Source organism: Tinamus guttatus, unplaced genomic scaffold (genome assembly GCF_059628265.1).
Source record: "Tinamus guttatus ecotype Peru unplaced genomic scaffold, ASM5962826v1 Tinamus_guttatus_pri_ptg000092l, whole genome shotgun sequence".
NCBI lineage: Eukaryota > Metazoa > Chordata > Aves > Tinamiformes > Tinamidae > Tinamus > Tinamus guttatus.
Window position 1 is genome coordinate 208,468 of NW_028288626.1, and position 20,761 is coordinate 229,228.

General features: G+C 43.1%; 1 protein-coding gene across 1 annotated transcript in view; it reads left to right on the top strand.

Moving 5' to 3' along the window:
- Positions 1–202: 202 nt before the first annotated feature.
- LOC148595490 (protein unc-13 homolog B-like) overlaps positions 203–20,761 on the top strand; it is a 146,755-nt gene continuing 126,196 nt past the window's right edge. The window contains exon 1 of the mRNA XM_088520579.1: positions 203–307. Coding sequence (XP_088376705.1) covers positions 286–307 — 22 coding nt within the window. The 5' untranslated portion in view covers positions 203–285. The remainder of the gene's footprint in view (positions 308–20,761) is intronic.

Genomic DNA, 20,761 nt, shown 5'->3' on the forward strand with positions numbered 1-20,761 from the left:
CCCGCTCGCTGCTGCCGGGCCGGTCCGGGCCGGGCCCGGCACCCAGCGCTCCCCGCCGGGCCCCGCGGAGATGGCGGCGCGCCGTTGCCGTGGTTACCGGGCGGGGGCGCCCCCTGCCGCCCGCCCCGCGCTGGGGCCGCCCGCGGCGCCGCCCCGGCCCGTCCCGCCGCCCGCGCCGCTCCGCCCCCGCCGCCGCCCGCGCCGCCGCCGCCGCCGCCCGATCCGCGGGGCGGCATGAGGAGAGCCGGGGGCGGCCGGCGGGGCGGCAGCTGAGGCGCCGCCGCCATGTCGCTGCTCTGCGTGCGGGGTGAGTGCCGGGGGGACGGGCGGCGGCGGCGGCCCGGGCGGCCTCTCCTCGCCGCCGCGGCGGGGCGCGCGCGGCGCCGGCGGGGCAGCTTCCCGGCTGCCGCCCGGGCTGCGGCTCCGCGGGCCGGGGCGCCGCTCGCGGGCAGGACCCCGCGCGGGGGGACGGTGCTGGCGAGCGCGTGTCCCTCCGGGGCGAGCGCTGCTCTTGTAGGAGAGGTGCTTTGTTTTAAGTTAAGATTCAGTCCTTTTATTAAAAAGCACCTGTTGCATGTAAGGAGTTGGGCGAGACGTGACGTTTGTCTCGCACGCTTCACCCGTGCGGCTCTGGGTCATGCCTGAGCAGCGCAGGGAGAAGTAGGCAAAGACTTTTCCAAGTGCAGCCCAGCTCTGGGAGCTGGTTCTTGGCTCCTCAAGGATGCTGCCAGGCGATGGCACCTCGGACGTGCGGAGGAGCGGGGTGTTCGCGCGTGGTGCTGGGGCGCTGCTTTGGGGTCTTGGAACGCCAGGTGAGGCAATCCCAAGAAGGAGGAGGCTCCAAGGTGTTCCAAGGCTTCATTTCCAAGGAAAACAGCTGCTCTTTCATCAGCATGACCTCTTGGGGAATCTGGCCACGGTGCCAAGCAGAGCCTGCTCAGAGCAGCCTCCTGAACGCCGGTGTCTCTGGAGTGCAGGGAGATGCTGCTCGGCTGGCAGGATGGGTAGCAATTCCCCCTGGATTGCTCTGCTTTCCTGGCTGGGCTGCTTGGGCCAATGGTCCCAATGGCAGCAGCTTCCCGTAGGTCCTTTTCCAAGCCCAAGAGAGATCTGAGTGAGGCTTCTGATGGAGGATGTGCTTGGTGCTCTGTAGTGGTGGTTCTCAGGCTGTTCTCCTGGCACTATGTGGAGATGTGTTAAAGACGTATTTATATCTCTTTTGCTTGGAATAGTGGAAGAATGAGAACTGAATGACTTCATTCCTGAAGTGGCCAGACAACTCCAGGGTCCAGACGTTTGGTCTGTAGAGCCTTTGGGGTAAAAGCATTTCAACGGCCTAGGACAAGGCACCTTTATATTTGGCTTATTCTTTGCTTAGGAATAAAGATCTAGAGTTCGGAAGAAACTCAAGAGCTGGTGAATTGTGACAGTGACGATTAAAGCTTTCATCTCAGTTAAGGTGCTAAGAGATTAGATGATGGTGGTGGTGATTTGGATAGATGATATGGAGCAACTTTGTTCTAAGCATGTAGAATACAGTGATTTACTAACCTTGAAGGAACGTATTTATTGAAAGTTCCTGATGGCAAGAATGAGACACCTAAATCCCACAAGTGTGAACTATTAAGCAGAAAATGCCATGCTGAACTAGAGTATTCTGACAACTTAAATGTACATAAGGAGCTGAGATAGAGCAGGAACTTCGGGAGCAAGCAGGAGAAAGTGCTGTTCACGGTCACTTGTGAAAAAGTGTCACTTTTTTCTTGCCTTTACCCTTTCTGCTGTGAACAGGTCTTGCTCAGAAAGCAGTGCAGCTGTTAAAGAATCACTTTTCAATTTTCTGATTAAGAAAGTGTGCATGTGTAAAGCTGCAGAGTAACGTGAGGTTGGATGTTGTAAATCTGAGATCAAGAAAGGAAAAATGACCAAAAAAAACCTGCAAAGGAAATGCAGGTGATTGAGACCCTGCTATTTGTCTCTGAATTGGACTCCAGTGGATAAATGAAACATGGAAAATCTCCTAAGTGACAATATAACAACAGCCCTGGCAGACAGAAAGATAGTGATGCAATTTGGTGGATTTTTTTTTTCTGCCTGAATTGTATGTGTTAATAATATTTCAGTGAATGGATAATCTAAACCAGTGCCCATCATACAAACCTATCTGCTGTCCTTCTTCCTGGAAGACTGGCCAATGTGCATGGCTTATTCATGGCATTTTTAACTGCATGTTTCTCCTCCTCTTTTCTTCCCAGAACTGGGAGCAGGTACTTTTTTTGGAAGCTTTGTGGCATATTCCCCACGGAAGCACCTGCTGGAAAACCTTGGACTCGCCTGCTGGCAGAGGATGTGCAGAGTGAGCTGGTGGGACCGACTGTGGAAGTAGGAGGATCCAAAGGATGTCTTTTTTTGGAGGAATTCTGAAAGGCACAGAGGGTTCAATTTAAGCAGAGAACAAATCCTGAATTTTAAATGATTAAGGCTTTTTTTTCAGGAGACTTCTTCATATTTTATTTTTTCCCGCTTGAGTGCAAAAGAGATTGCATACACTCCTGGTCAGAGCAGCTGTGGGTGGATTATGTCCTATAATCTTCTCTTGGCATAGTTTGTTTTATTAGTTTGCATTTAGTGTTGTATTTGTGAATATAGCCCATATTGAATAAAAGGAATCCCAGTGAAGCAACCTAGACTTCCACATCAGTCTTGTGTTAACTTTCTTGGCCTTCTCTTAGAGGTCTTGATTTTTACCTTGCTCTTATTTCTGATAAGGTTTTTTTTTCCTTATCTTTCCAGTTCTCTTACAGATAGAAACACCTCTCGTCTCAGGGCAGGGGTCCTCGGAAAGGAGGGAGCCCCCGGAGGTCAGATCACCCAGTGATCTGGGTGCTTCCTCATCAGCTCCTTTGCAGCCTTTGCATCCAGCTCCAAAGCCTTTTGCTTACACACTTTTATTATACCTTATATTGCCCCCAGCTCTTGCTGTCTCAAGGATCTTGCCTCCTCTCTGTGCGTGTGACGCAGCTTAGTCCCAGGAGGGTCTGAGTGCTTTTGTCTGACTGAAGTTTCGGAGCCTGATGAGCAGTGTCTGTGTGAGATTTAGCTGACTCAGGTATTTAGAGGATTGAATTAGGGGATCTGTTCTGGTCTTGCACTCTGAAATGATACATTTCTAACCGTTCTGTGTAATGACACCAGCTGGAGACTGGGGGCTTTCTGTGCGTATCACCTACGTTGCTGCTGCTATGAAGAGTTGTGAAGGTTTGTCTATCTGTGGGCATTTATTTATCAGAATTGCAAGGGGTGCTGGAATATGATTTGCTGAAATGAACTGTACGTCCCTATATTGCTGGCAAAATCGAGGTAGCAGTAATTGTCCACTGAAGTAAACTGTGTCCAACTGAAGGAAGCAGGTGGAAGAAATGAATGGTATTGATCCTAGCAGTGAAAGCGCACTGACCCTGTGGAGTGTCTAAAAATATCCATAACTTGAAGCAAGTGATCAAACATCCAGTCTTTTTCTTTGTGTGTGAAGTGTTTTTTTTTTCTTTCCTTAAACAAACATCAAGGCTTTTTCTTTGTGTGGAAAAGACTTTTTTCCTTGACACGGTAGCCCCAGCTCACCTCTGTGTTTCGTGGGGCTGAATGCAGCTCCTGCCGCTCCTGGTGTGTCGCAACGGTGAAGGTCTCTGCTTGCAGCTTCCTGCGGTGCACGCTGGTAAACAGCGCCCTTAGCAATAGCGTCTTTGTGCTGCTAGGTTGTGATTGTGGTGTAAAACGGTTGCTAAACTGAAAGAAAAAAAAAAGTCTTTGTATAGATCAAAAGGGGAAAGAAAAGAACTGGATTCTAAATGGAGTTGCAGAAATAGAAGGTATGAAGCAAGGGTATGAATAAAAGCATAATGCTTCATGGATAGATTGCTGTATAACTCTTAAAAACCCCATTTTTTTATTTCTAGTTGCAATTAATCATGAAGCTACGAGTTTATTTACTATTGGAGCAACACAAAATGCATTAGGAATTTATGTTAAATGTTATGTTTATGTTATGTTAACACTGAAGAGTCTCTGCTACTTAAGGAACTTCTTTGTGCTATGTCTTGAGTTTGGAAAACTGATGTGTGTAGTTGGCAGCTTATTTGGAGACAAAACTTTAAAGCTTTCTTGCCTCTTCTCAGCTTGTCAAATAATATAAATGTTGAAAACCTACAAGCAGCGTTTGGCTTGTGCTGCACCAGTGCAAATTCATTCATCTTGCAAACCCGCACTCCTTCAGCTCTGAACACTGTCATACTGCTAAGCTGCAACAGTTTGGACTTTCAAGTATTTGGGGCTAGGAGGTACTTGAAAATCCTCTGCAGTTTTCAGGGAGGTGAAGGCAATGTGCCCCGCTGCCACAGCAGGTACTTTCTTCTTGTTCGCCTGGTGGCCCTTCTGCTGACTCCTTCAGCTTGGACTCTGCCAAGTCAAACTTATTAAAGTTCTTTTTAACCTGCAGGTGTAATAAGCAACAAACGGATGGATTTATCCAAATGCTGGAAGCTGCTCATTTTGTCCTGCACGAGTATGCAAATTGCAGTTTACACATTGTCATGTAAAGTTCAGGCAAATTAAACTGTGGGTTTTTTCTTATTTTTTTCCTCAAATATTTGACTTCGAGGCATGCGGGATGCATATTTTTTGCCTGCAAATGACCTTATTACTTTCCTTTGAACTCCCACATATTTTTTCCCTGCTTCCTTGTTACCAAATTTTAAGAAACGTTTTGAGAACTACTTTCATCACTCATTAAAGCCACCTTCAGTGCTCTTTCCAGAGAGCCAAGGTAGTTTAAGCAGAATGATGCAACTATTGCTTTTTTCCTGCAGGTAACTCATTATGTGGCATTACAAACAGCGCTGCTGGCACATACGTGGACTGGGAATTGCTGTGTGGGTATATAGGGACTTGCACTCTCTTTTTGATAGATTAAAGGCTGCCATTACCTGGCATTTTATTTTTGTGGAAGTATGTGAAAACATTTGCATCCGTCTCTCGTTAGGTGAACTACCAACTCCCCAAGGCTGTCTGGAAGGCTTCCTTTTGGCATTTGAACTGCTGCTCTTCTCTGCGTCTTTATTTTCTGACTGTGCTTCTGAAGTTTCTATAGAAATGAAAACTGGATTTAATATTGCGTTGATCTCATCATCGTTGACTGAAGAACTAAAATCTGCTTTATTCCTATTCATAGGTCTTGCTTATCTGTGCATGCATTAGCCATCTTTGCCAAGGACTTTGTGACCTATAAAACTCGGCTGGTGCTTTCTGGGATGCAGGTTCCTCTTTTACAGCTGTGCCCTGAGTGTTTGGATCTCTCTGCATTGGGCAGGATTTTACATGCATTTTGTTCTGACGTGGGCCCTGCTTACGCTTGAGAGGCTGTTGCGCTTCGTGCTTCTTTTACTATTTGCCTTTTCACTAGTTTCTATGTTCTGCCTTTTTTTTTTTTTTACTTTAAATAAGCAACAAATGCCTAATCTAGCATTGCAAATATTGGACTGTGGCAGGTGTTAATACTGCTCATTTGGGGAATTCCACCCATGGGCCTTTTCTCTCAAGTGGTACCGTTGCTGTTTCACTGGCTTGCTGATAGGGCATTTTACACTGTATTGAAAACATCATGCACTACTAAGTCAAATGTCTCCTGAAACTCTGCCTGTTGTATCTTTGTAGTTCAGGTAAGCATTTCCAAACCACTGCCAATTTGCAATTGTTGTTTCCCCACATGCATTAATTCTATTATTCCAGCAAATGTTTCTGCCTGGAACTGGCAATGTGCTCTGTAGGTACCTGCCCTTCCCCGGGATGGTTCTGGGTATTCCTTGGAAGCGGCCACTCCTGCTCCTCTGTTAGCCTCTTTCCTAATCTTTCAGGTTGCATTTAACACAAACATCATTGAGGTACTGACTTCTTTCATGACTTCGAGTGCCAGTTATCTAGACCGCCTGATGGTTATTGTTTGTGTATAGGATGTTTAGTCACTTTGTCACTTACTAATGGATTCACTGTACTTACTATTTGATCAGACAGGTCCTCTGCCTGTTAGCAAACATGGGGCAAATATTTATTCGATACCTGACACTTCTTTGCTATTAACAGTTTTGTCAGTAAATGATCTGGAAAGGCAATATCCCTCTTAGTGCTTTCCTGTAATACATATATATATTTGTATATCTAGTGCTCTCAGACAATTTTTTACAATTCAACTTCCTATACTTAATGCTACTCATGTGTGTTGATACTGTCTATTTCTTCCATGCCCTGCCATGCTTTATATGTCTTTGCCACTCTAGGAGTAGGAGGGACCCTTATCAAAAACTGATCTTGCTTGAGGAATAATGGCTTTTTGGTCCTGGAGATGACTCTTTGCAAATTATGCCTGTATCATGATGGTTTTGAATCGTATTTATTCTTTTCAATGAATTTTACTAATAATTATCCCCAGATTTTGAAATTAGCCCCTTCGAAATGCCTCCTGTGAACTGTTTGAGTCTGTTTTTGAACTAGCCACATGTCATTCGGTTTAATCACTGCGGTAGGCCACTTTTCAAGGATTCTTTTATCTGAGTGATTTTAACAGTAATCTCAATAGGATTCAGTTCTGCTGCTGCCTGCTCAACCCTTCTCTTGTTAGGAAGCTACCTGCAAGTTTTGAAGGAGCGAAGAGTCACCGGTAGCCCTACGCGCTCTCCAGCCTGGCAGCAGGACGTCTTCATGTCTGTCTAACACTCTCGTCCATGATCAGTTCACAGATGCCTGTTAACTGTTTTTTTTGCTCGATATTGTGGTGTGTTATCCCAAGCATTTTTATTTCTAGTTTAGCTAGGAAATAAGCTTCAAATTTAATCAGAATAACAAAGTTAAACCGAAAGGTCTCTAGTTGTTATGTCAGGCAAAGGTGCAGCAGAGGTGTAATAAGGGTTGCTTGGTGGATTCCAAAAATGTCTTCAGGCTTTCAAAACAGACTCCTTGAAGCCATTTAAAGTTTGTTTTTTTTTTTTTTTTTTATCCTCTTATTAGCTGCAAGTTTCGACTGAATAATTACACTTTGAGCTAGTGCAGAACATGTTGAGTACCTCCTGGTGTTAGTGTTTCCTTGCTGTAGAGTGTGGAGACCTGAGGCCAAGTTAGATGAAGAGACGTCCTCACCTGAGGACTTCCGTGGACTAATGTTGGTTGAACTTCATTAGTACTGGGTTATGACGTGGTTGTGCATCTGGTTATGGAAAGTGTCAAGGAAATGGAGCAAGGATGATGGTGCTAGCAGATTTACTGTGTTTGGGGGTTGCATGGGAGCATCTTAAAAAGGAAAGGAGTAGCTGCCTGTTCATGGCAGTGACTCAGCTTCTGGCACACTATTTCCAAGCATCTCTATGTTTAACCTTTTCTCAGATTGTTTGGGATAGGATTTGAAAAGAATTGTAAAAAAAAAAATGTGGCTACCAGCACTCACTATGGAAATCTACGTTTACATTTAGAGCCCTGTAGCTTATGGAAATACCGTTCTGAGAGGAAATTAAATTGAAGGAGTGTGAGGCATGTGTCCCTCACCCCCTTTGCTTGCAGGCATTTCTTCTGATGGCTGGGGCTTAAATTTTGTAAAAACAAAAAATGAACAAAAACCCAAATTAGTAAATTTGTCATTTGCTGGGCATGAATTCAAAAAAAAAGTCTTAAAGTTTTTTTAAAAAGTGATTTTTGTTTCCTTTTTCCCTCTGTATTTGGGGAACGGGGCATTTGGAAATGTAAGTTTGTTTGATCTTTTAACAACTTTGTGCTCATCTCAGCCCCCTTCTCCTCTTTCTTGCACCTGAGATATGTATGAATAGAATGTGAATCGGGCTGGAATGGGATTTTTGAGGTGGGATAAGAGGGAATGTCTTGTTTGAGATTAATCTCCAAGCTAGAACTGTTATCATGCTTTGATGAAATGTTTAGCGTCTGGCCTTGACTGTGTTCCTTTAAGGAATACTGGTTTAAACCTTATTACTTAAAGCTTCTATGACTTAAACCTCTTATATCTTTACAGCTAAATGCTCTGCTGAACAGACTACAGCATTGAGACATATTTATTATGTATAAAATAATTGCAGAATTAAACTTCTGTGCATTGATAGACATTTTCTCAGTTCAACTTGATAAGTAATACCTAGTGTAAATTGCATCATTAAAAAAAAATCCATGCAAAAGGACTTCCTGGTCACCTCTCTGTCCAGGTGAACTCCACAATGTGCAGCCAATCTGTCTTCCTTTTTGTTGGTCTTTCCTAAAAAAAAGGAGCTTGGGTCCCTAGAGTGCAGTGTGAACTCCACATTGGGCAAAAGGAAAGCGGTCACTACATCAGCATGCACTCGGCATGTAAGGTAAGGTGCTGGCCAAAAGTGTAACCCGACCCTAGTTTCCCTAGGGCTATATTCTAAACTCAAACTTTCTGTCCATCAAACATAGCAGTTTTCAAGGAAAAAAAACATATGAGTGTGCATATGTATAGAGGAATATGTAGATATTTAAATATCTAGAAGGAAACCCTTTAGTGCTCTTTCATTTCCTGGGGGCATGTTTAAACCACAGAACTTGTCTTTAAGAAAAGTCCAGGGACTGCTTCAGACTTTCAGTACCTAGGATGATTTGTTTTCAGTTGTCAGAAGATCCTCAAACTGCCTGCAAGCTCTTCTGTTGCCACAACCACAGGTCTTGGCAAGTCTCTTTGGGCTGTTAAAACTGCAGCTACACTGGAGATTTGCAAACTGTTTTGCTGGAAACCTTGAATAACTGTTTTTCGTAAAGGGACCTAGATGATTGAGATGATGTCAAGGTAGCTTATCAGGTCTGGGTGAGGGAGGAATTTCACTGCTGGGTAAATAGCTACGAGCATTTTGGAAAATTGTATCATTGCCATTTTCTCCAACTTCTCAATTTCGTAAGTCAAACTTGCTCATGAGGCTTCTTCAAGAGCAAACAAGTGGCCGCCCTCTCAAGGCATCGTGGCTTCTGCAAGAGGTCCGCACCAGGTGGCTTCCCTTGGAGAGGCCTCTTTGAGGGCCAGAAATCATGACAAAGCTGAGGCTCCCTTGATTTTTTTTTTAATGTGGGAATGATAACACCAAAAATTTTAATACTTTTCGTAGGACAGTATATTCTTTATTTTTTAAAATGAAGTCTTGTCAGTTTCTTGTTCCAAAATCCCCCAAACTTGAATTCCTGATCTGAACCTGAAACTTGCTGTAAGTTGCTGGCATTGGCATGCAGAATGGATATGGATCTGATGGGAGAGGGAAATGGATGTGTAACAATGATTTTGTTTAAACCTTTTCTACCTGGTAAAGTTTGCTGCATATGAAAAGTCTTATTAGATTTTGATAAAATAAGTCAGTGTAGTCTGTGTATGCTCTGTTTTAGTTGCAGATATTTTCAGGAGATTAACCGCTTAGAAAAACTATAGCTATAAGGCCTGAATGAGTTGTCATAATCTAATACAACCCTCTGTAAAACAGGTTATTACAGTAAAAAGTACTGCCTTTTAGAAAAACATCAGGTTTTGAATTAAAATTGATGAAGGATTTACTGCAGTTCCAGGCAGCTGCCTTCTCATGTTAATGTTATCATCCTGCTTGACAAATTTGTGCTTTCTAGACTGAACTGGTCATGTAGCTTTAGCATCAAAATGACAGAAGCTGGTGAACCTTTTCTTGGCTTGAAGAGGCCATTATGAAATCCATGTTTTCCCTTCAGATAGTTAATGACTGGAAGGATAAAACTGGTTAATGTTTTTGTTACTTGAGTGGAGCTACTTGGCTGTTGTGTTGTGGCTAGTCTGTTTGTAACGAAAAGTGCTGAGTGTTCTTTTCCATGGTAAAAGGAGATGAACACATGGCATGACCCATCAGATGGGTATGTTCACATCAATATTTTACCACTCTCGCTTAACAGCTTTAGCAGCAAACTTTTTACTTCTGTTGTAGATTTGAAACCACTCTGTATTTATCTGGCACTTATGTCAGATTCAGAAGTGTGTTCTGGCTTTATTGGAGCAGAGCAGCTCATGGTAGACATCCAGGTTTGCTTGCAGTAAACCCTGTGCATGCCTGTTGGGAGTTGCGTTGTGTTTTTTCTCATTGAGCATCAGTGAAGTGTTGATAGAGGAGATGAATTATGGGTTGCTTAATTCCGGAATGACTAGTAATATGATTTTAAATAGTGAAAAACATCTTAATTAGTAATTTCTTTGAGTTTGTTTTCAAGAAGGTACAAATATATGAGTATCATAAAGGGGGCCAGGAGTGAAATGGTGGGACTTGAACTGTTGGTGTGGAAGTTGGAACTAGCTTCCACAGGGTTATCAGAAGCCTGGTGGAGTGGGGGTATGATGGGAATGGAGATGCTGGAGGGGATGCTCTCAGATGGAGAGAGAGGAAGAAAGGTGGCTGGCATGACTTCCAGCGTGTTAGTGATGAGGAATTGTAAAGCAGCATTAGTGTGGATAAAGAGGAACCAGCTGGACTGAAATTACTTTGGGAAGAGCCGATAAGAGATTTTGTTGCGGCAGTGGATCTACTGCACGTACTCCAGGATTTAAATGTAGGTGAACGTCTTGTAATATGGTTAGAGATAAATGTTTCTGGGTGCTGTCCCTGTGAGAAATTAACTCCTCACATCAGAGGACAAAAGCTGCTGGTAGTGGTTAGACGAAGAGCTATAGTAGCTGGCAATCTCATCAAATAGTGACTGAAGCAAACAGATCGATGTAGATTTGTCTTTGAGAAGCATAGAAGATGCTGCAGAGAAGCCAAATGTAGAGGTGAACATGATTTCAGTGATCACTGCTTAAGCTGGGTTAAGTAGAAACCAAAGATTCCATTCAAGTCAGGTTGGAGAAGAACTGGATTTGGAGAAAAACAGGGAATGCTGAGAAGTTGAAGGGCCAAATATTAACATCTCAAATAACAAGCAGAGGCTCCACCTAGGAAATGACCCCAGAGTTGGTGATTCATTTGGTTGTTAAGCCAGGATATGGTAAGCAAACAGAACCTGTGAGAGGTGTGGGCAAAAATCGGTTTGTAAAGGAAGGTGTATCTTGGAGAACAGGAAATTGAGGGATATGGTAGATGTTTCCAGTGCAGGAAATGATTGGAGGTCTTGCAAAGGGTATTAAATGAGGGACCAGGCACTTTAGTCACATGAAAAGAAGCAGTCAATCTCACGAAGTAAGGAATCACTGTGCCACAAGGACAAGCTGGAGCTCTGAGTGTGATCCCAGAGTTGCTTTTTGTGAAGGTGACATTGCAAATGATAAGTGATATTGACAATGATACATGGAGTTATGGAGTGAGAGCAAAACTTTAATGCTTTGGTGCATTTGAGCCTGACATTGTGGATCATGTAATCTGTAATCCAGAGCACTAAACACAGGATGCTTGAAATCACGGTCTGGTAACAGAAGTTTAAATTCTGCTCTAAGCAGTTTAAATACTGCTCTAAGCAAGCAGTGGCATCACCTTAGTGGAGAACAAGAAAGGTGGTTTCTGTAGGTTGGCAGAAAGGACAAGGAGATGGGTGATAGATGTGGGCAAAATATCGAGGTCTTGAGACTGTGACAATATGTACAGGTTTAAAACTAACCAGAGAGAATAGAAATAACTTTTTACATGCATTTTGGGGGGGCTTTGATATTAGTTTCTCACGAATAACCATAGCAGGCAGGGTTTTTTATTTCCTTCACAAAAATGGGAATTGGTAGAAGAAATGTGAAGTAGGTAAAGGAGGGAAGCAGAGGCTAGCAACACAGGCAGGGCTAGTGGGAGATCAAATATGTCTTTCTCCTGTGATATGGCCAGAAAAGTAGGCGTGTATAGGTTAAAGCTCTTGCTGAGCCAAGTCCTCATGGTACAACTGATTTGGGGGTAGGCAAACATGATGCATGAAGAATTAAATGACCATGAGGACAGCTGTAATGAAAATGGATTGATATTAAGTGGAAGAGTATGTGTGTCAAGGCAAATGGCAAGAATTTGTGATAGAGGAAGGACCAAGGAGCTTGGTGGTAAAAGGAGAGGTTTTGGGTAGTCCTTACTACTCAACACTGTGGTGCCAAGCAGTAACAAGTGACAGTGGGAAGAGGAAATACTGGTCTGCACTGGGTTCAGTAACCCCAAAAGGCCTTTCCAGTCCAGTGATCCTCGTGGCTCTAACACATGGATGGTTCCTGATTTAACGTCAGTGACAAACATTTGCTGTAGACGAATTGCACATTCAGGTAAAATTTTTGATTGATTGGCTTGCTGAGGTATAAATTCTAATAATAAAAAGATAAGCTACATATGGGGAAGTCTGCTCATCCTAAATTGCCACCCAAGGCTGTTTATTTTACTTAATGATTTTGACACCATTAACATTTAGTCTGATGGAATTTCACTTTTGTTTTTTATGGGTGATGAAATGCAAGCAAACAGCATGAGTTTCAGGACAACTATCTTGGATATAATCCTTGGCATAGTAACCCTTGGATGTGGTTCAGTTCTCTGCATAGATGCTGTGCTGGAACAGAAGTGTTGGCAAATGAATGTTAATACGTTTGGGAGATGTAGCCCTTGCAGATACTGCAAAACTGCCATGGGGAGTATCCCAAATGCAGTTAAAATCCAGTGCTTGTTGGGGTATCCACAGCATTTTAGAAAATACTTCCATCTTTACAACTCATGTTTTTGTTTTAAAATGTTAGACCCATCCTCCTCAGCTGCCTTGTGGAGTATTGGAAGGGATCAATGTTTTAAGACCTTAAAAGAACGAGGAAAAAAAAAAAAAAAAAAGAGAGAGTGAGGGAAGAAGAAAAATGTTGGTGCTGAGCCAACGGTCCTCTGTCCATGATGGTCTGTCCAGGGACAGACCATTTTCGGCTTGTGAGCTGCTGGATGTGAAGTCAGGCTGCAAACACTGTTCAGCTGAGCTTTGTGTTTGCCCATGGAAATCACAGACCATAGCTGATATCCTGAAACTTTCTTTTACTCTTCCATTTTGGTGCTCGTGCTCAACTCCACCCCCAGACGTTACACCTTGCTCTGTCTCGTGAACCAAAATACTGAAGTGTTTAAGCAACACGGCATTATTTTCATTAGGGTTAATTTTCAAGGCGCACAAGCGCTGCTTCGTTACTTGGTGCAGGAAAGCACAGGTGCTGTTTTTCCTGGGAGCTTATCAGTTGCCTTAGTTTTTTTTTTTCTTTCTTTCTTTTAAGTAGTTGCCGAGTGCACCACAGATATGCTGCTGGTTTGGTTCTGAATTTCTCTTTTTGCCCAGCCCGTGCAGCTCGCCAACGCGAGCCGCGGCAGCTCTTGATGTCCGCCCTTGGCGCTAGGCCTTCCGCCGCGAGGCAGCGCCCGGGCCTGCTCGGCGAGGAGCCGCGTTCCAGCGCGTTGATCCCTGCCGTGCTCCAGCTCAGTCGAAACTACCGGAAAAGGCAGCGAGGCCGCGAGCGGGGTGGCGATGGCTCCTGGTGAACTTTCCTCACAGGGCGCTGCTGGTCGAAATGAAACTTATTTGGGCAGGGTGCGAACCCAAGTCCTTCCGGAGACTTCCTTGCTTCTCTAGGGAGAGAGGCTTGCTCCAAAGTAAAAATTCTTTCATTCTCTCTGTAATTCCCTTTTTTTTTTTTTTTAATTCTTTTTTTGGGTACTAGAGAGATGGTACTTGCCTTCCAACAGCTATTGCACTGCAGTGGGCAGGCTGTGTGATTAGACCTGGTAACTCTGGGTCATTTTAATGGCCTTTGCCAGTAGCTGCAATGCCTCAGCAGGTGCTGAATCTGCGTCATGTCTTTGGAATAATTATTCTATAAAAAGGTGATTTTTTTTTTTTTATTAAGAGAAATGAGAGCTATAACCTGTCTGTTCATGTGTTTTCTGAGTTAAGCTTTGGGTTTTTTTGCTCTTTGGCTTGTGTGTGTGTGTTTTTTTCCCCCTCACTTTTCTTTCATGATTCATAAATTCATAAAATAATTCATAAAGATTTTCTTATGGACTTTTGGGTTGCCAATACAGTCAGCTCACTAATTAAAACTGACCTTTAGCAGACAGGCTGCATCATCTGTCTGTCTCTTGTCCTTAGAGTGAGGGGATATGGCTTTCATTATGCCCGTTTCCTTAGTCTTTGACAGCTGTGGGCATATATGAGTTGAGATCTGTTTTATGTAAAATTAAATAGAGTCTTTTTTCCCCCATTTATTCAATTAAGATATTTCCATTAATATAAAATAATCTATTTCTGAACCTCAGAGCTTGAAAGAAATATAATTCATGCCATTCAAAACCTGGAAGCCTCTCTTTTTTTCTTTGTGCCCAGTAATATTTTCATATTTTCATATTTTCAGTATCTAATTTTGAAACATTTAAGTTTTTTTTTTTTTCTTTTCTAAACAGGCACTGATGCAGGCATAGAGAAACACTATCTCTTCTAGAAACAAAACAATGAGAAATTCAGGACAAATCTGCAAGGAGCTCCTTAGAGCAAGGGGACTGTAGCAAAATCTAATAGAAAACCTCTTTGGAGGGAAAGTGGCACATATAGTAACTAGTATGTTGCATTCCAGCTGCTTTGTACCAATAAAATAAAGACTGCAACAGACATTGAAGAGGAGGAGAAGCTGCTTGGATTACTGGTTAGTTCACCTCTTGCTTGGGGAACCAGGTCACCTGATAGAGTTGTCTGTGTTGCCAGCATCAGGAGGATTAACCTCTTATAATCTCTGTGATTTGAATAGGAGATTTTGTTCCTGTCCTCGCTGCTCAGTTCAAAGCAGCAGCTGAAAAGAAACTTGAATGAATCTTCAGTAATGTGTCTGTGTTGGTGAAGCAAAAAGGAAGGGAATGGAATGGATATAAAGGGAGGCAATATATATTTGTCATATTTTTTAACAACTAGCTTAAGTGTTCGGATGTTAAATGCATTTATGTGGAGCTGTTGTTCTCTGGAATCAGGGAAGTTGGCTGCATCCTCAGTTGTATTTTTGTTATCTAAAAGATGCTCTGTTACACCAATAGAATCAAATCTATTTCTGCATCACCACGCTCTGCTTCCACTTTAGAAAGCAAACTCTGGAAGGAGTTGTTGTCTCTCGCTTTGTAAGCACAACATAATAAAATGTCAGTGTGCTTCACAGGAAGAATGCAAATGGTCCTGTCCAAATCATCTGAGGTGATGCTTGCTTGCCTGTGCTAGGTTAGTCCAAGGCTAGGAAGGATTACTCAGTCACCTCATGTAGGTGAATCTAGCCTTGAGGAACAGTGGTGGTAGTAATGGGGGACTTAATTCCACTTAGCCCCACAAAATTTGAGGAAGTTTTTCGTTAGTGTATTGTGGGGAGGCTATTTATTTAAAAATATGTATTTGTTGTTTCAACTATGCAAGTGAAGAATCATATCTAGATATTTGCACGGGCAGGATTACAAGCTAATGGGGTTGTGGTGCAATCATTCCTACTGATACGATCTTCATCAGTTGTGTGTGTAGCCGCATGAGTTAGTGCCAGCTCCTGCTGCAGATGTGTAAATATCTGCAGGGTAGGAGATGCGTAACACTTGGGACCCACTTGTCAAGTGTCTCTGTCAGATTCTCTGGGGAAATCCCCCCACCCAGTGTGAGCAAAGGGGTTGTTGGAGTTATCCTAGTCATGTTACTGGTAGGGAGAGAAACAGCAATCAAAAAGTGAACTTGAGATAGCCAAAATGTTTGGGATATGGTTTGCAAATAATGTAATAGGACTTTGATTGTAACTCACTTAACTTTTGTGAGGAGAAAGTCCTGAGGGTCTATCCTTGCTTAGTGAAGAAGACCATCTGAAAATAGCTTGAGTGCTCCATGGAATCTTTGAACATCTGCTTCTGGAGCTGAGTAGCAGAGATGCTGAGGTGACAGCTAAGGAGTGGAGTTAAATTTTAGGTAGATGTTAACATATCTCTGTGAAGGTTACAAAGAAGTAAAGCATAATTCTAAATAAACATCCAAGCATATTGGCTGTCACCTTGCTAGAATTAACTTGTCAGTGTGCATTGAGATCATGATTATTGTCAGATAAGTTGGAGGTGAGTAATGAGCTGCAGGGCTCTTGGGAGAGCAGCATGAAGAGTTGATGCACCTCTGAGGCACTTTGTCTCCAGCATAGGCTGTGGTGCTCTTAAGTGTTGGAGCAGATACTTTCCATACAACCATTAAGGGCTGGTAACAAGATGCCTTGCTGCGGCGGAGAATCCCTTAGGGCACTGGGAAGCTGTAATCCCAGCGAGGGCCAAAGCTGTCAGGAGGTGGCTTTTGGTTCTCACCTTGTTCTAGTGACCTGAAAGGTGGCTGGAGCTCATCTGGTTGATCTGCTCTGCCCTGGCTGGAGAAGTGGCCTGAGACTCTCTGCAGATGATCTGTGGGACTGTGCAGGTGGAGGAAAAGGGAATAGTGCCCTAACCTGGAAAAACAGGCGAGACTTAACTCACCTGGCTCTGGGTGGTATGTTCTACTGCTCTCCTTGATCTTTCCTGTTTCTCTGTCCTGTCCAGCATGTAGCCGAACATCCTGCCTAGAAGCAGAAGCATCTTCACTTTTTCTGTTTCCAAGTATAGTATGAAATTGAGCGGTTTTTTTATGGGCCACTGGCATTCTGGATTCCATGCAGCTCTAACGTGTTGCAGGGGGTTATAAAGTTCAGTGCCTTGTATTTCCACTTTATTCACTGTTTCTTGAGCATCTGTTTCCAGCTTTCTTTGTCTGCTTAGGTCATGAATATGCTCTTTCTTTTTGCTTTGTTTTGTTTTTCCTCCCCAGGCATAAGAACAATACTCAAACTTATTTCAGCTGCTGCTTATCTGAAATCAATTGAAAGCTTCCTACTGACTTTCAGGAAGCTTTTTCTAGGGTAACGTTTGAGTAAACTTCTTGCAGCTTCCTTACTGCAAAGCAAAAGTTTCAGTAACAGCTGGTGCTCCATGTAATATTGATGTAAGCTGTGGTTTACAAATGAACTTGTAATATTTTATGTTGTTTATTAATAAGGTCCCCTGAATTCTTGGTTAAAATGATGAACATGTTTTAAAATACTGGAATCCTTTTGCAATATATGCTTTATACCTGCTGGTCATGGCATATTGGTCCTATTTTGTCAGCACAAATTATGTTCTGCACAGTGCTACCTTTTAATAGTAATAATAATAAAGTATTTTTTTAAAAAAAGCACTTTAGCTTTTTGAAATTCCATGGGTGAGAGGAGTTCTGGGTCCTAAAAAAAAAAAAAAAAAAACCTATTCTTTAGTGACAGTCTCCTCCCTCCCTTCTTCCGAGCTGTTTCAGTACGAGTTGCTTAAAATTTTATTTTCGAACCAACAACTACATCTTGACCTTTCTGCCAGATACTGTTTTCCTGGGTAGTGCTGGTGTGAAGACTGTAGAAGAGTATTCTGACATGTACAGTCATTCTGGGCAAAGAAATGTTACTAGTTGCAAGGCCCTCTTGTTTTCCTCTCTGTTTTCCCCCTGTTGTGATTACTTTCCACAAGTTGCTTGTATCAGCTTACACCTCTTGCATATAATTCTGTTTTTGTGTGTCCTGTATCTTTCAAGTACCCTTTGGTTTTGGTTTTTATTTATGTGGTGAGATGAAGATTTGATTTATTTACTTATTTGTACTGCCCTATGTTTTTGTTCATTCATAACTGTAATCCACTTGGCATGTATTCCATGGCACTGGTTGTAACTGCTCTCTCATTTACTTGCTGCTTTTTAAAAAGAAATTCCTCTAGAACAGCCTTCCAGATTTCTTCAGGAGTGTCCTAACTGCAGGGTGGCATTTTCTTCGCCTGAGCATTTATGTTCTTGAAATAATTCAAGAAGTATTTCTGGTATGCAAGTTCTCGAGCTCAGCAGCAAACAAGAATGCATACGAAAGTCTTCAGTTCAGGAGCATGAAAACCTGTGTGATGTTAAGTCGGTGAGTCAAATCAAATCTGGTAACAGATTAACCCATAAACATGATCCAGATGTCTCTCCAACTGTCTGAATCTATTTTGTCATTGAAAGTGTTTAGAAGCCTACATACATTAACTGCCTGCTGCATTAAACCGTTGTATAAAGTAAAAATAAATTGACTTGTCACTCCTGCTGCTGTCTAAAATTCCTTTTAGTGAAACAGGACCTTTTAATAGAAGGCTTCTATTGCTGGTGGGAATTGAGCTGAATTAAAAAACCACCCACAGGCTCCTCCCACACCCACCCATCCAACTTGCCAAAAGTGTCTGCAAACCCGGTCCTTTTCCAGCTCTACTTTGAAATAATGTGGTTTTAATTGGTGTGTTTGCAACTGGCAAAAAGGATTTCCTACCAACCCTTTAAATTTGTTGTTTAAGTTATCTGGAGACTTTTTTAAGGATAAAAGGGAAGTGCTGGGAAGCTGTGATGCAAGCAGAGCTACGCTCTTTATGTAAAGTTTTGCTCATGAACTGAGTTGAAAAGGCCTCAGTGTCTGCAGAAGGTATGAAATTACTTAGTTTGCTAAGGCGTTGAGACTGGATAATTCAGCAGAACAGTCAAATGCATCTTAGTTTTTATAATTCTGCCAGTAAAATATATAAAATGCAGAATTACTCCGTTTTGTGTAGATTGGCTATGATGTTTCCTGGTGGGCTCTCCGGATGCCTTGTCCAAGCGAGTAAGACACTGAGTGGGGAAAACTTGAGGCATCCTGCTCCTGTGTTAGGTCACTCTAATGCTGATGGACTATGGCAGTAACAGAGGAAATTAAGATAAAACTGTTATATATACTATCTCCTGAGGTGCAGCTGGGAGGGATGTGTAGGTACTTTGTAGTGCTTTTCTAAGTTCGATTTCAAAAATTGTACTGAAGCTGGATGGAATTACTACGGATATGTCCACACTTAGCACAGGAATTTGGAAAACCCTTCCAGGCAGTGTCACCTGCGTTCCAGCTCCCATCAGTCATCAGCCATGGACAGAAAGGGAGGAGTGACTGTTAGGAAGCTTTTTGTTGAACTATTGCATCATGAATTAAATGAACTTGGTAGCTTTCTGTGTCTCTGGAAAGGGTAATGAATTTGCAAATCATTTCATCAGGAAGTGGCTAATTCATGTGAATTAGCAGGGATTCTAATTCATTCTCTAGACATCTGGCAAAATGGAAATCCCTTGGGTAGATCAATTTGCTACCAGAAGCAACATGCACTCTCTTTTTCCTTCTTCGGAGAATCTGAGAGTGACAGTAGTTGCTTTTTGGATGTAGCTGCCTGCTAAACTGAGCATGACCTCCCTTCGTTCGACACGGTCCCCACGGTCTTGAGAGAAGAGGGACAAGTCGTCCTGCGGGCATTGAGAGTGGCCTGACTGCAGGAAGCTCTTTGCCTTGAGAACAGGGACTGTGATGTGAAAGTGGGTTTTTCATGTTGATGGACTATTAAAGATTGATAAATGCGTTCTGTGTCCATTCCATCCCACTTTATTAAGTGGAGAGGTCTCTCTGTTCAGTTGAGGTAAGTTTAGCATTACTGTTGGCTTTCTGGAAACCCCTGTCATCATCTCAGTCGAACAGGTGGTGGATTTTGAAGACCTATTTCATGCTTTAGGTCAGAAAAAATCCTACCTTTAGATCCAACATTGGTTTTCTTGGTACAGCTGGTGTCTGTGCTCTCTTCCTTTTGTAGTGGCACTTTCTTCTGCTGTCAGAACAACTCTTGGGTCAGCACAGCTCACAGCAGAAATCTGTTCACAGCAAGCAGTAACAAAATGTTGTTCTCCATTTTTCTGCATGTGATCTCTGCTTTTTTGTTTGTTGATACATAAAGATACCCAGTGTGTTTCCTGCATGTCACCCTTTGAAGGGAATACACCGCTGCATAAAACACTCCCCTCACCAGGAAAGCAGTAGGTTATCTGCAAACCAGGGGGTAGTTTTCCCAGGCAGTAAGAGAAGACATTGGAGTAATAGCCTGACTTCAGTCTTTTGTCTCTTAACTGCCCTTGGGTGCCGAGGTCTCTCCTGGGTGCAATAACCTTCTTTACTCAGCTCTGCTTCTAGGAGACTGGCTCTGCATGGGCCCCGCTCTGCGCTCTCTTGCAGCTAGCACTGAGGCACTCAAGGTGCCAGGGAGTTGCTTGCAGGGCTCCCACACATCTGTTCATTTTTTTATCTAGTTAAGGAAAATCTGCTTTTGAACATAATTTAGCACTGAATGTATGAGAATCCTCAGCAAAGTATTGCGTTTTAAGCCTGGCTCAGGCTAGGAAGTACCAAAGGGCTGTGGCATGTTGAATCCTTGCAACAGCCCCAGGAAACCTTTGAACTGCAGCTTCACCCAGCTCTTCTCTTTCCAGGGCTGTGGTGGTGTGAGAAGAGCTTTGCAGCATGGTCATTCTGCTGCTCTGAGGTTGCTGCTTCCATATGTGAAACAAAACATTGACCCACTTAATAGGTAGGGTGGTCTAAGGCCCTCAATGTGGCCTCTGTTTTTTCTAGTGTGAAGCATCCTTTGGATTTTGGAGATCAGGGAAAGGCTTCATTGCCCAGGAGTGAGAGATGAGGATGTGCAGGGGCTGTGCATGATCTATAAATGCACAGCGATTCCATGGCAGGGAGGTACTTGTGGGTCAGGGCCGGGTCCCCGGGAACACAGCAGTCCCTGATGGATCTAACAGTCCTGCATCCCTTGCCAGCCTCTCATGGGTTCTCTGCAACATGTTAACA